Source organism: Harmonia axyridis, chromosome 2 (assembly GCF_914767665.1).
Source record: "Harmonia axyridis chromosome 2, icHarAxyr1.1, whole genome shotgun sequence".
Classification (NCBI taxonomy): domain Eukaryota; kingdom Metazoa; phylum Arthropoda; class Insecta; order Coleoptera; family Coccinellidae; genus Harmonia; species Harmonia axyridis.
In genome coordinates, this window is record NC_059502.1 from 3812001 (window position 1) to 3824429 (window position 12429).

Consider the following 12429-nt stretch of genomic DNA (forward strand, 5'->3'; position numbering starts at 1 on the left):
AAAACTTCCGTTACAACCGATTTCGAGAAAAAAAATTGAAACAATTCTCTAATAATCCTCAGGAATAACTAAATTATTTTGAAGATTCATGTGGTAAATCATGATGAATGAATTAATTGAAAGTTTTGATACTATTTATCCAATATGTAACGAAGATTAATGAAGATTCGATAAACTGGTATAATCATAACAAAAAAGTATCAAGAAACACGCTGTTGTGGGCCGATGTTTATCAAACTTTTTTTTCTTAAAATTATCCGAGGAATCTCTCATTTTCCTTTAAACCTTCAAATAAGGAACAACCAGTATAAATATCATCTAGTTATTAAATCCTCACAAATGAAGAAAAACAGGAAAATATTAATTGATTTCTTCAATTTTATTTTATTATTGTACGTTAGAATGAAAAAATTGTGCTACTCGGGATTCTAGCGTAACAAATATACTCATAAAAAGTTTATGAATCGGATTTTAAAGTACCTCAAACCAAACCTCTCCAGCCAAATCGTTCAAATATCACATTAAGTACAAAAAAAAAGGCAAATACGAAAAAAAAAGCCAAGTCATTTCCCATATCACACTGTGAGAACCCCCATTTTTTCAACCTCCAAATCAGCGTTTTGTTCGAAGAAAAAAGTGGTGTCCAAGCCGACGATGACCCGAAAGAAATCGTCCAGTACCCACCTCGTCGGGCAGTCTTCCTGTCCACCGGAAACTCGGTCACAGTGGCCGCTTCTGCTGAATGAGTCGGACCAATCTCCACCGGAACCTCCCCGGACCCTCCGCCCCTGCATTGTCTCCTGCGCCCAGGAAGGAATATTTTTCATTTCATATGATAATCGCCGTAGGATGCCCGTTAATAAGGGGGCAATTACACGCCTACATGTCGTTATTACTTTTTTCAGGATTGCTTTTACGTTCGTCTGTGCTTAAATCTGAAAAGTCTGTGATTGAATATGGTTATCGTAGAATTTTCATTTTTGACATTTTCTTTTTCTTATTGGTCTGTGGTCCTAACTAAGAGTTCTATGACTTCTGTGAACAGAATCTGTTTCTGTGGTCGAATCTGACAAATTTAGTCCCTAACATGAACTATCAAGTTTGACGAGAAGCGCGCGAAAATGAAAACATATCAGTGATACGATATTTCACTCAATTCGAGAGTTTCTCCATAAAGAACGCACTTTCCCTTAGTTTCATTTCAACTCAAAATATATTGAGATGAATACCTAAATATATCAGAAATTCAAAAAACAAACTTCAAGCGACGTGAAACAACGGATGACACTATGAGAGCAATAATTGTTTGACTTTTTTTTTCTTATTGGTCTGTGGTCCAAACTGAGAGTTCTATGACTGTATGTCGTACAATTTGTAGCACAGAAACTTCTGTGGTCGAATCGGTTTTATGACTGATTCATGGAAGTTTTAGTTTAGAACTTATCTCAGAGAAATTAACATAGATAGAGGGAGCATATGTCATTTTCAGTAAGCAAATTTTGTCCCCAACATGAACTATCAAATTTTACGTGAAGCGCGCGGAAATGAAAACATATCAGTGATACGATATTTCACTCAATTCGCGAGTTTCTCCACAAAGAACGGACTTCTTATGTCCCATAGTGAATCAACGTTTCATATTAACTCAAAATATATTGAAATAAATACCTAAATATATCAGAAATTCAGAAAACAAACTTCAAGCGCGGCAAACGACTTGAAACCGATGACACTAGGAGCGCAAAAGTTGCCAAACCTTGGATTTCATCAGGTAGATACAGAAAATAATAAATATTCTGTTTATTATAAATTGGACAATCAGGAAAAATATCGGATTCCAAATATTCAAATTTGCATATTTAATCGTGAATCACTCAAATAAATATATTCCATTCAATATAATATACATTCATAATGATACAGTAAAATTGTGGATTTGAAAATGTATCACAATCCGACAACGTAATCTAACCATGTTGGGGACATGTAAAAATTGTGTATACTCCCTTTATCTATGTTTATTACTCTGTGTAACGGATCGAATCCCATTTTTTAGAAGTTTTTTTTTGTCTGTAGTTGCTGAATGTCATCATATTTTCCTTGTTCCAGTTACATTATTTTCTGTAGTCGAATCTGAAAGTTTTGTGACTGAGTCTAGTACTCAAAGCTATGATCATACACAAAAGATGCAACTTAAAAAGTGTTATAATTTCGTTTGAAATGAACGTAACAAAAAAAACAGATTGAAAATTTTTTCTGTTTGGTGATTTTGCAACCTTCTTGCGTGTTTTCTTGCATGGGATCTTACAGACAGCTGGAACTTTCATTTCTTGAAATTCATGTCAAGAACAAATATTACAACTGAAATTTTTTCATGTCTGCACTCTTTCCGGTAGGGAGGGAAACCAAGCGGAAAAGACAGGAGGGAGAAGACTGACTTGTACATTTGCAGCTTGGCAAGAACATTGTGAATATGTCTACCATAATATCAGAGAAGGTACAAGTAATTCAATAAGCAAAAAACTATCAGGAGAAAATTTTTGAATAATCTTTCTAAGCATAGTACTAGATACTGAGAACCGAGAATATTGTGGTCGGTAATATCTAAATAACAAAGTAAATAAAGAATCTATACATAAAACAATATTCATATCATACAATCTCTTTATTTACAGCAAGATCCAATCAAATTCTTATCGATTCACAACACTTTATAAGGATTTAATATTCCTTTAGGATCCATCAACATCTTCAACTTTCTCATCGTAGATAAATTCTCACTTGACTTAATCTTCGGCAAATATTTCCTCTTCAAAAATCCAATTCCATGTTCAGCACTAATACTTCCATGTAACTCATCAACTCTATTATAAATATGAGGTTCAATATAATTCAAAATTTCATTTGAGAACTCTTTAATGGAAATCTGCAGATGGATGTTTCCATCACCTATAGAAAAAAAATTATGAATATAAATATCTTTCATATTGAGAATCTTTCTACCTAAATGGCCAAAACCAAAAACTCTGTGTGCTTTCTTTCCCATATACTCCCTCATTTCTGTTACAAAGTCATAGTAACTTGAAAATGGTAACGAAATGTCGTAAGAAAAAACATAGCCATCTTGGTACATACTATGGGCAATCCCTTCACGTATGGACCACAATTTCTGAAAGTAATGAGAAAGAATCTTTGGTACTTTCATAATAGTCAAAATTTCGAAGGAAAATCCATTAGTTGTACACATAAAACTTTCACCATAAACAAATCAAAAAAAATTAATTTAAAAATACTCTACTTCTCTTTGCGCCGCAGATGTAGCAACCACACCATTCAATATGAAATGCTTGTCCATGCATCCATTGAAGTAGCCTTCAAGCTTTTTTTGATCGTGGACAGATTCACTACCAGAAGTCTCAATAATGAGATAAAATGGGTAGGGTCCTATTGGAGATGATAATTCACTGTGTTCCTCAACCAGTTCCATGGTTTGGTGGTCCATACACTCAACAGCAGAAATAATTTCACCCAGGTCATATCTGGCCTTCTTGTAGGCCTTCAGGACCTTTGTGAAGTTTTGTGCACCTGAGAATGTTTAAAATATTGACAAGTCAACGTTTTATAAAAGTATTTCTCTATAGATAATTTACTTTATCACAAGAGAATCTTACGGTTAACTTGCCTAAAAACAAAAGATGTACTGACTTTGGTTTTGGTGCACACTGGATTGCAACTTTTGTTATGATTCCTAGGGTGCCTTCAGAACCAATGAACAAGTGTTGAAGATGATAACCTGTGTTATCTTTCTTAAGAGTATTCATACAATCAAGCACTTCGCCATCTGCTTTGACCTAAAACAATCTTTAAAACATCAAGAGAAAACTTCCACATTTTCATTTATTCACTTATTTATTTATTAATTGATCTATTTGTTTTTCATTTATGCCTTCCAAAATATATTGTAGATTTGAAATTTAGTTCTCTTTCTCTAGACTTCAAATCACTCCAAAAGTTATTTAATGTTTCTTGGTTATCAACATTTACAACAACCAATTCAAATATACTTACAACTTCGAGCCCAAGAACATTGCCATGAAGATTGCCGTACCTATATAATCTGATACCTCCTGCATTTGTAGACAAATTTCCCCCAATCTGACAAGATCCTTTAGCACCTAGATCAATGGGCATCATCAGATCTCTTTCAACAAGAAAATCATTTAGTTGTTGCAACACACATCCTGCCTCACAAGTTAAAACTCCTAAAAATCCAAACAAACTAATCATAGGACAAGAAAATTTTTACAAACTCATCACCAGACAGCTCATCCAAATGTATGACTTTGTTCATTAGCTCTGTTGAAAGAATAACTTCGTCAAAAACTGGCGTAGCACCTCCACATATTCCTGTATTGCCACCTTGAGTGCATACAGCCAAATGGTTGTGGTTGCAGAACGATAAAATTTTGGATATCTGTTGTGTTGTTGTTGGTCTCAATACCAGCGTACTGCATCCTTGAAACAAAAACTATGGGAATTAAAATTTCGATTGGTAGTTTAGATTAGGTTTTCACCTCTTAACTGTTTTGTGAAATCGACGTTATATTTTTCCAAATCGCACAGATCCACTATCATACCATTTTCACCTAATACGTCCCTGAAAAAGGTTAAATGATGTTCTTCTAAACTCTTGTAGGGTCCTCTGTTTACTTGGTACACGTTCTGAAAATGAAACAATAGTTGAATGACTCAAAATAATAATTTCCATATTAATCGTCCTTGAAAAATTGAAAATGAGAAGTGAGAAGAAATGTTTTGGAAGCTTACCTTAGTGAAATTTGGATAAGAATGTAACTTATTGACATGGAAAATATTATTGGAGGCACTAGATAGTAAGGTTTTGAAATTGTTGAATATTCTTTTCCTCATCTTGATTTTCCTTTAATGTTTTAGTTCTTACGTATGTGTACTTCCATAAGTTGTTGGATGTTATTTTGGAAGTAAGTGAATGCTCTGATATCTATACAAAGACTGTTTAATTCATTTATGGAGATAAGATAAAATTTATCTCAATGGTAATGTCAAGATCCTGAGCAGTATTTTATTCAAGATTCAAATTCGAGTGAGCTAATATAAACAAATTGAAATTGCAGTTCCATTGGATTTCAGAGGAAAATACAGGGTGATTCACCGTGATGGCCTTTCAGAAATATATGGAAAACTAATTATAATTTTGTGTTGAAAATTTGAATGTTGGAGTTTGAGATAATGATCTTTTTCCCTAAAATATTTTCAGCTATCTACAACTTAATTCATTAATATAATTAATCTCAAAGATTAAGCAAAAATTTATCGTCTTGTATAACTATATTTCCTTTAGCAAAATCTCTCAGACCTCAGAGTAATAAACATAGATACGAGGAGTATATGTAATTTTTAGTAAGCGAACTTTGTCTCCAACATGAACTATCAAATTTGACATGAAGCGCGCGGAAATGAAAACATATCACTGATACGATATTTCACTCAATTAGCGAGTTTCTCCTCAAAGAACGCACTTCTTATGTACTGTAGTGAATAAACGTTTCATATTAACTCAAAATATATTGAAATAAATACCTAAATATACCAAAAATTCAGAAAACAAACTTCAAGCGCGCCAAACGATGTGAAACAACCGATGACACTAGGAGAGCAAAAGTTGCCAAACCTTGGATTTCAGCAGGTATATACAGAAAATAATAAATATTCTGCTTATTATAAATTAGACAATTAGGAAAAACATTGGATTCTAAATATTTAAATTTGCATATTTAATCGGGAATCACTCAAATAAATATATTTAATTCAATATAATATACATTCATAACGATATAGTAAAATCGTGGACTTGAAAATATATCACAATCCGTCAACGTAATCTAACCATGTTTGGGATATGTAAAAATTGCGCATACTCCCTCTATCTATGTTTATTACTCTATGATGAATTAGATCTAGACGGAAATTCGTCGCACAAAAACGCCTTAAGTAAGGTAACGCCTCTAAGTCACCATAGAGTATGATTCAACATAGAATATGAAAACCTAGGCGTTTTTTTGCGACGAACCCTTTGATGGAACAGAGTCTAAACAACATTTATTAAGCCTTTGTTATGTTTTCGCAGTATTTTTTTCCATTGAAAAACAGTGTTTTATCAATAATGTCTAATGGAAACATGCTTTTATTTAGAAATGAAAGGAAAAATATCGAAATGAAATTTATAACTAGTGCCTAGTATATACAAATAACATAAGAAATGTGAAAAAATTATAGTGTTGGCGCGTTATAAAAATTTTAAATTGTATTATTCCTGTTGCAAACCCCTACATAACGAAAATAACGCTAGGCCGTTAACCTAGCAACGCCCATCGACTTAGATAACCAAACTATTCAAAAAAACCGCAAAAATCCCAGCGAGCTTAGCATTAAAGCCAAACCGCCGATTAATTTTTTCGCAATTACAAGCAGAAGCGCCCTCTCTCGGGGTCATATTTTATCCCACATTATTTTAATCGAATGAATCCATCTTATACGACCGGCAATTAGGAAATAATTTAAGCTATATCCATTAAAAGGTAAGCACAGGTAGCTGCATAAACAGCGCGGAGTATCTCTTCGGCCATTTTATGTCCATACTTAGAATGCGTGCATTAATAATTCGCTTGGGAAAAGGCCAAAGCGTCGAATAGTTATTGGGAGAATTATTGCTGCCGTATCGGACGGAATCCTCGTTTCATACGTAAAAATCTCGGGTTATTCTGGCCGTTGATACAATGTAGCGTATGATTTTCGACCGTTAATAGGGCGATTGGCGATACCGTATCGAAATTTGGTCGTGGGACCGTCAGAACGGTAGCAGAATATTCGAGTGGTACTTGAGATAAACGAGGCATCTTCTTTTTGAAGATAACGGAAATATTCGGCGATTTTATCGAATTTTTGGATTCATTGGTTCTTTCGGCTTTAATTATCCACTATTAACGATGATTATTCAGATCTGGGAACTTTTTTGATGATCAATAATTCTCAAGTTGAGTTTTGAATGTTGGAACCAATGTTTTTTGAAGATGATGGATATCACGACAAAATTCTCCTAATTGATGTTTATTTCGGTTTCAATTTGCTCAACAAGCTCATATTAAGATCTTTTATGTGGAAAACATAAGTTTCAACTTTGGTAAGGTTTTACGAGTTAAATTTGTAGAGTTTTAGTCAATTCCATAATAAGATAAATAAAAAAAAAATCGAATCTATGAATTTAAATATTTATTTAGATCAATATATTTTATCATCTTTTATTGTATATGTGTGTTTAGAATTTGTTTCGAAGCAGTTTAACAAACTGATAATTTAATGTTAACTGAAGAAATGATTGTACATTATTCGGAACGAATAGGCACCCGAAGAAGAAGAAGAAATTTCTCTCTTGTAGCCCTGAATAAGTGGAAATATATCCGCGAAACGTTGGCATTAGTTGGTTTCAGTTTTGGATAACCCACTTTCCTGAAATCCTGTGAAAATCAAGTACAATATGACCTCACAAGGAAATGAATTTTCAAACCATAACGATTATTGTGTAGAGATTGAAATATTAGGCCACTGCTCGAAATTTTTCCGAACTGAAATAATTCAGATGCGGATTTCCCACCAAAAGACCAATTCTAACCTCACTAACATCCTCCATTAGCGTCTAGAAACCCTGCCTGTACCCGATGCCAAAAAAGCGATAAAGCGATTTGCGATGACAAAACGTCAATAACTAATACGAAATAACGTTCTATTCAAGAAATGTCCGACCGTAACTCTCATGCCTAATGACACAGAAGATAAAATCGGAAGATGCTGTACCAAAAGGTGCCGATATACCCCCCTGCGACCATCTCCTATCTGCCTTATTGTGTAATTGAGCTCAAACCGAGATCCACAAGTGCCACGTATGTAAATCAGAACGGTGCTGGGCTCCTTTCTGTGCCGCTATCTTATCGAGGCTGTCCGATTATTTTCACTTTATTGGCTGTGAAGAACTGTTCAGGTGCCGATTTCAGAGCCATTCTGTGCAAATATTGACTGGACGATGGTCTCACCTCTGGATCTGATTCGTTTTAGTTATTAGTTTATACATTGCACGTTGATAGAAGAGAGGAAATTCTAGGAAACTTATTATGATAAATTTTATGGAATAATAAACCAAAGTAAATTCATAAATCTTTTAAAGTTTGCCACAATTCTTTCGTCGACAGTGTGGCTTCATCAGGTTATATTTCTAAAACAAATATCAAAATTATGACAACATTGTGTCGAAACTTTCCTATTATCTGATTTATCTTTTTGATATATCCTCCTTTTTTGTCTAAAAATACAATTTCTTGGTTAATGGTAACTTCAGCCAATAAATGATTAATTTAAATTATAAAGGTCAAATTGACCTTTGTGACCAGTGGTTCTCCAACCTTTCTTGAAGTCAGCATATCACTTTTTAATTATTATTCTAGAAGAAGAAGGCTCAGGTCATTGTTTTACTGGCACAGTATTTTTCTCATCAAACAATTTATTGTTTATTATCCACTTTTCCAACAACGACAAAAATACCTTCAATATCTCGAATTTTTTCAAGTTTGGTACTAACAAGACGAGAACAAACAGACATGCAAACGTCTGAGAGAATTTCAGAGATCGTTAATTCTTGGGAACTTATTGTTTATGAAAATAGGCAGGTATATTATAATGCATAATACTAACACTCTTTTATCGTCTTCATTGAAAAGTTGTGTCATCTATTCCTTTAATTATAAACTCAATGAATTATGTCGTTATTTCGTAGTCAGGTGTTTCTCTAAGGATCACTACAGGTGTTTTGTACATGAAAGGGAACCTATAATATTACACAGGGTGTCTTGTGTGGACATCTGTGTTTGTTGGAAAATGATATTTAAAAATACTCCAGGACACTAATTTCTAGAGATAAGTACAGGGTAACAGGCCAATTGAAAAGTCTCGGTCTACCATAGTATCATAAAACACATTTTTTGGCAGAATTCGATTTTATTATTCAACATAGTTGCCTTCGACGGCGATACAGCGATTATAACGATCTTCCAACTTTTCGATTCCATTTTGTAGTATGATTTTTCTTTGCTTCAAAATAGGCCTTAGTTCCGGCGATTACTTCTTCATTGGCGCTAAATTTCTTTCCAGCGAGCATTCTTTCGAGGTCTGAGAACAGAAAAATGTCGCTGATCTAGGGAATACGGTGGATGCAGAAGCAATTCGAAGTCTAATTAATGAAATTTTGCCATTTTTTTCATTGATTTGTGACATGGTGCATTGACTTGATAAAACAGCATCTTTTTTTTCTTCAAATGGGACCGTTTTTCAACGATTGGTAACAGTATTCTGGGATGCGCAAGGTATAATGTTCATTGATTACCTCCAAAAGTGCCAGAGCATCAACAGCGATTATTATATAGCGTTATTCGATCGTTTAAAGGATGAAATCGTTAAAAAACGGCCCCATTTGAAGAAAAAAAAGATGCTGTTTCATCAAGACAATGCGCCGTGTCACAAATCAATGAAAACAATGGCAAAATTGCATGAATTGGGCTTCGAATTGCTTCTGCATCCACCGTATTCGCCAGATCTGGCCCCCAGCGACTTTTTCCTGTTCTCAGACCTCGAAAGAATGCTGAGGCCTATTTTGAAGCGAAAGACAAATCGTACAATAAAAATGGTATCGAAAAGTTGGAAGATCGCTATAATCGCTGTATCGCCCTCGAAGGCAACTATGTTGAATAATAAAATCGAATTTTCCTAAAAAAATTAGTTTACTATGGTAGACCGGGGACTTTTCAATTGGCCTGTTATTATATTATTGGAAAACTCTGTATAACACATGTTTCGATTGATTATTTAGAATTTTGTGTTCATTTTTGTTAAATTTATATTCTGAGTCTTTTATAAGTTTAACCTCGACTCTTTTCTGTAAATAAATGAATAAATAACTTTTCCGCTCTTATTAACCAAAAGTTCAACTGAAAATTTCCGTATCCGGCAATACAGTCCAAGCGAAACTATAGGCACGTGTGCATAAGTCTGGAAAGAAATACGGCCAATACCCGAATACTCGAAATTGGATTAGTTCCGCAGTTGTATCTCACTCCATCTTGTTTTCGGACACATCTCCTTACAATTAACTCCAGTTTCTTCGCTAAGCCATCCAAAGTATCCGTTGCAGTCTTGTACATCAGTGTCCAGTCGTTCAGGGGCTGTTACCTCCATCTTTATGGCCTCTGAATTCTTAAATTAGTTCAACTTTGCACAAGTGCTCTAAACAGTAATAAGAAAGTGCCGAGAAATATCACCAAAGCAGTTCGTGAATAGCTCCCACAGGCCCAATAGCTCAAGCTACTAGCCTTGAAATATCGCCGCTTTAACTTTGTTAGGTACCGATTCAAATGGGGGCGCTGCTTTCATAGTTTCAACCCCCGTTGGAAGCAGCTATATTCGGGGGTTGTTTTCAGCGGGAAATGGGAAGAGGTGCGTCGAGAGTTTGAAAGAGGAAAACTGCGTTATAGGGGGTGGTGTACAGGGTGATTCGCTCAAATTGGTAACATCAATTTATATTTTTTCTCTAATTCTGTGGCGAATCCGTTCATTCTACCATACGTTGTAGAACAAAATCGTGCGGGAATCTCTCAGTTTTGGACAGATTTCGTTGTTATATTTCATTATTATATGTTGGTACTCGGAACTCTCCAGTCACGGATTCAGCTCTTTGGCCAGTTGCACCATTTGCCTAAACATTGATTAAAATTTGAACATCGATTAATTTCTGATTTCTCCTAAGAAATCAGAGAGTAATCAATTTTTAATTTTTTAATCAATGTTTAGGCAAATGGTGCAACTGGCCCTTAATCTGTCAAATTTGTGATACAGAAAAAAGTTAAGCCAACAAATTTTCCAAAGCAAAAATCACTAAACGATACTTACGGAAATATTCCACAAATTTCTAAAAAATTCAGTGAATTAGAGAAAAAAATTTTTTTCAATGGTTAGGTATGGAAATTTTGAGCCTAATTTTTTTATCTAAAAATTTTCGGATTAGTGTGGAATTCGGCTAATTGGGATTCGTTCATTATGACAATAGCACTCAGTTTAAGAAGATATGAACTCGAAATTTGGAAAAAAACCGTAAAATTCTATTCTCTACACAATAATCGTTATATTTCCTAAAATATTGGTCACAGCCAACTCAAATATAAACGTTTTTTATAGAATAAGCTGTGATCTAAAACATGCTGAGATTTCAAGTCCGTATCTTGCCACAAGGAGCATTGGCAGCCTTGAGAATATTATCAAAATTTTTTTGAAAATTTCAGTTTACAACCTATAATTCCTGAAATAATAGACTTATCTTTGAACTGAGAGCATTTTCGTGATCTACGGTATCGATTGAATCGATAAGATGGTATGAAATGTCGACGTGGGAACTTTTCAAAAAAAAAGCTACTGAGGTTTTTCATTTCATTTCACTAGAAATTCCTGAAATTTTCAATAATCCATACGAAATATGTACTACCTATGTTCATTTCTAATGAAATTTCAGAAGAATCCGATGAGGAAGTCCTATAGTCCTAAGAAAATTAACTATTCAAAGAACCATAAAATTTCATGTCAGTGTTTCAGTCCGCACAAAATGTCATCTGTACCCGATAGAGCGCAATAACCAATTGTAAAAATATTCTTACCAACCTTTCACACGAATATTCGTTACAATAAATGAGCATTATATTATCAACCACCTCAAACTTAGTTAATGGTATTCACCCTATCATATGTTAAACCACCCTACTCTAAAGTGCTTCAAGTGCTTTGAGATAATTGATCCTATTAACCAACGAATAGTTAGTATTGCGAAACGTCGTAATGTAGGGGAGCCTGGACATCCCCTGAACACAGTGGCGTTACCGTAAAAAAAATATAAAAATGTATGCGACTGCTTTTTAATGAAAAAAATTCTGTGCAAGCAAAGCAATGAATTGTGAAGTGTTATTCAGGATATTCTCCATTGACAACAAAGGTTAAAAGGGATAGGCTGACTTCATACGTGATGAAAGAACCAGTTGTTTAAAAATTTTTTTGAGAAGTCCACGAAGAGTTCTGAGCGATCACAAATGTCACAAGAAGATGAAAGCCATGATCAAATTTAATTTGCGCTTGCAACTGCTTGAACATCCAGTTTATCCCCAGATCTGGCCCCCAGGGTACCGATTCATAAAGATCCCTAGGGAGCTAGGGAGAAGGAGCCAAATTTTAGGCTCCGCCCTAATTAATGTAGGAAGAAGGGGGATCGACGTTGCCAAATTGAAGGGCGAACTTTGAACTATTTTT

General features: G+C 34.5%; 1 protein-coding gene across 1 annotated transcript; it reads right to left on the minus strand.

Annotated features, from left to right (window-relative positions):
- Positions 1-2646: 2646 nt before the first annotated feature.
- LOC123672682 (D-2-hydroxyglutarate dehydrogenase, mitochondrial-like) lies at positions 2647-5027 on the minus strand. Its single transcript, XM_045606896.1, has 8 exons — positions 4828-5027; positions 4575-4722; positions 4318-4515; positions 4069-4262; positions 3683-3851; positions 3299-3585; positions 3004-3169; positions 2647-2949 (listed from the first exon to the last, which is right to left on the minus strand). Exons 1-8 carry the CDS (start codon positions 4927-4929, stop codon positions 2702-2704), a joined length of 1512 nt encoding a protein of 503 aa, XP_045462852.1. The 5' UTR covers positions 4930-5027; the 3' UTR covers positions 2647-2701.
- Between the last annotated feature and the right edge of the window lie 7402 nt (positions 5028-12429).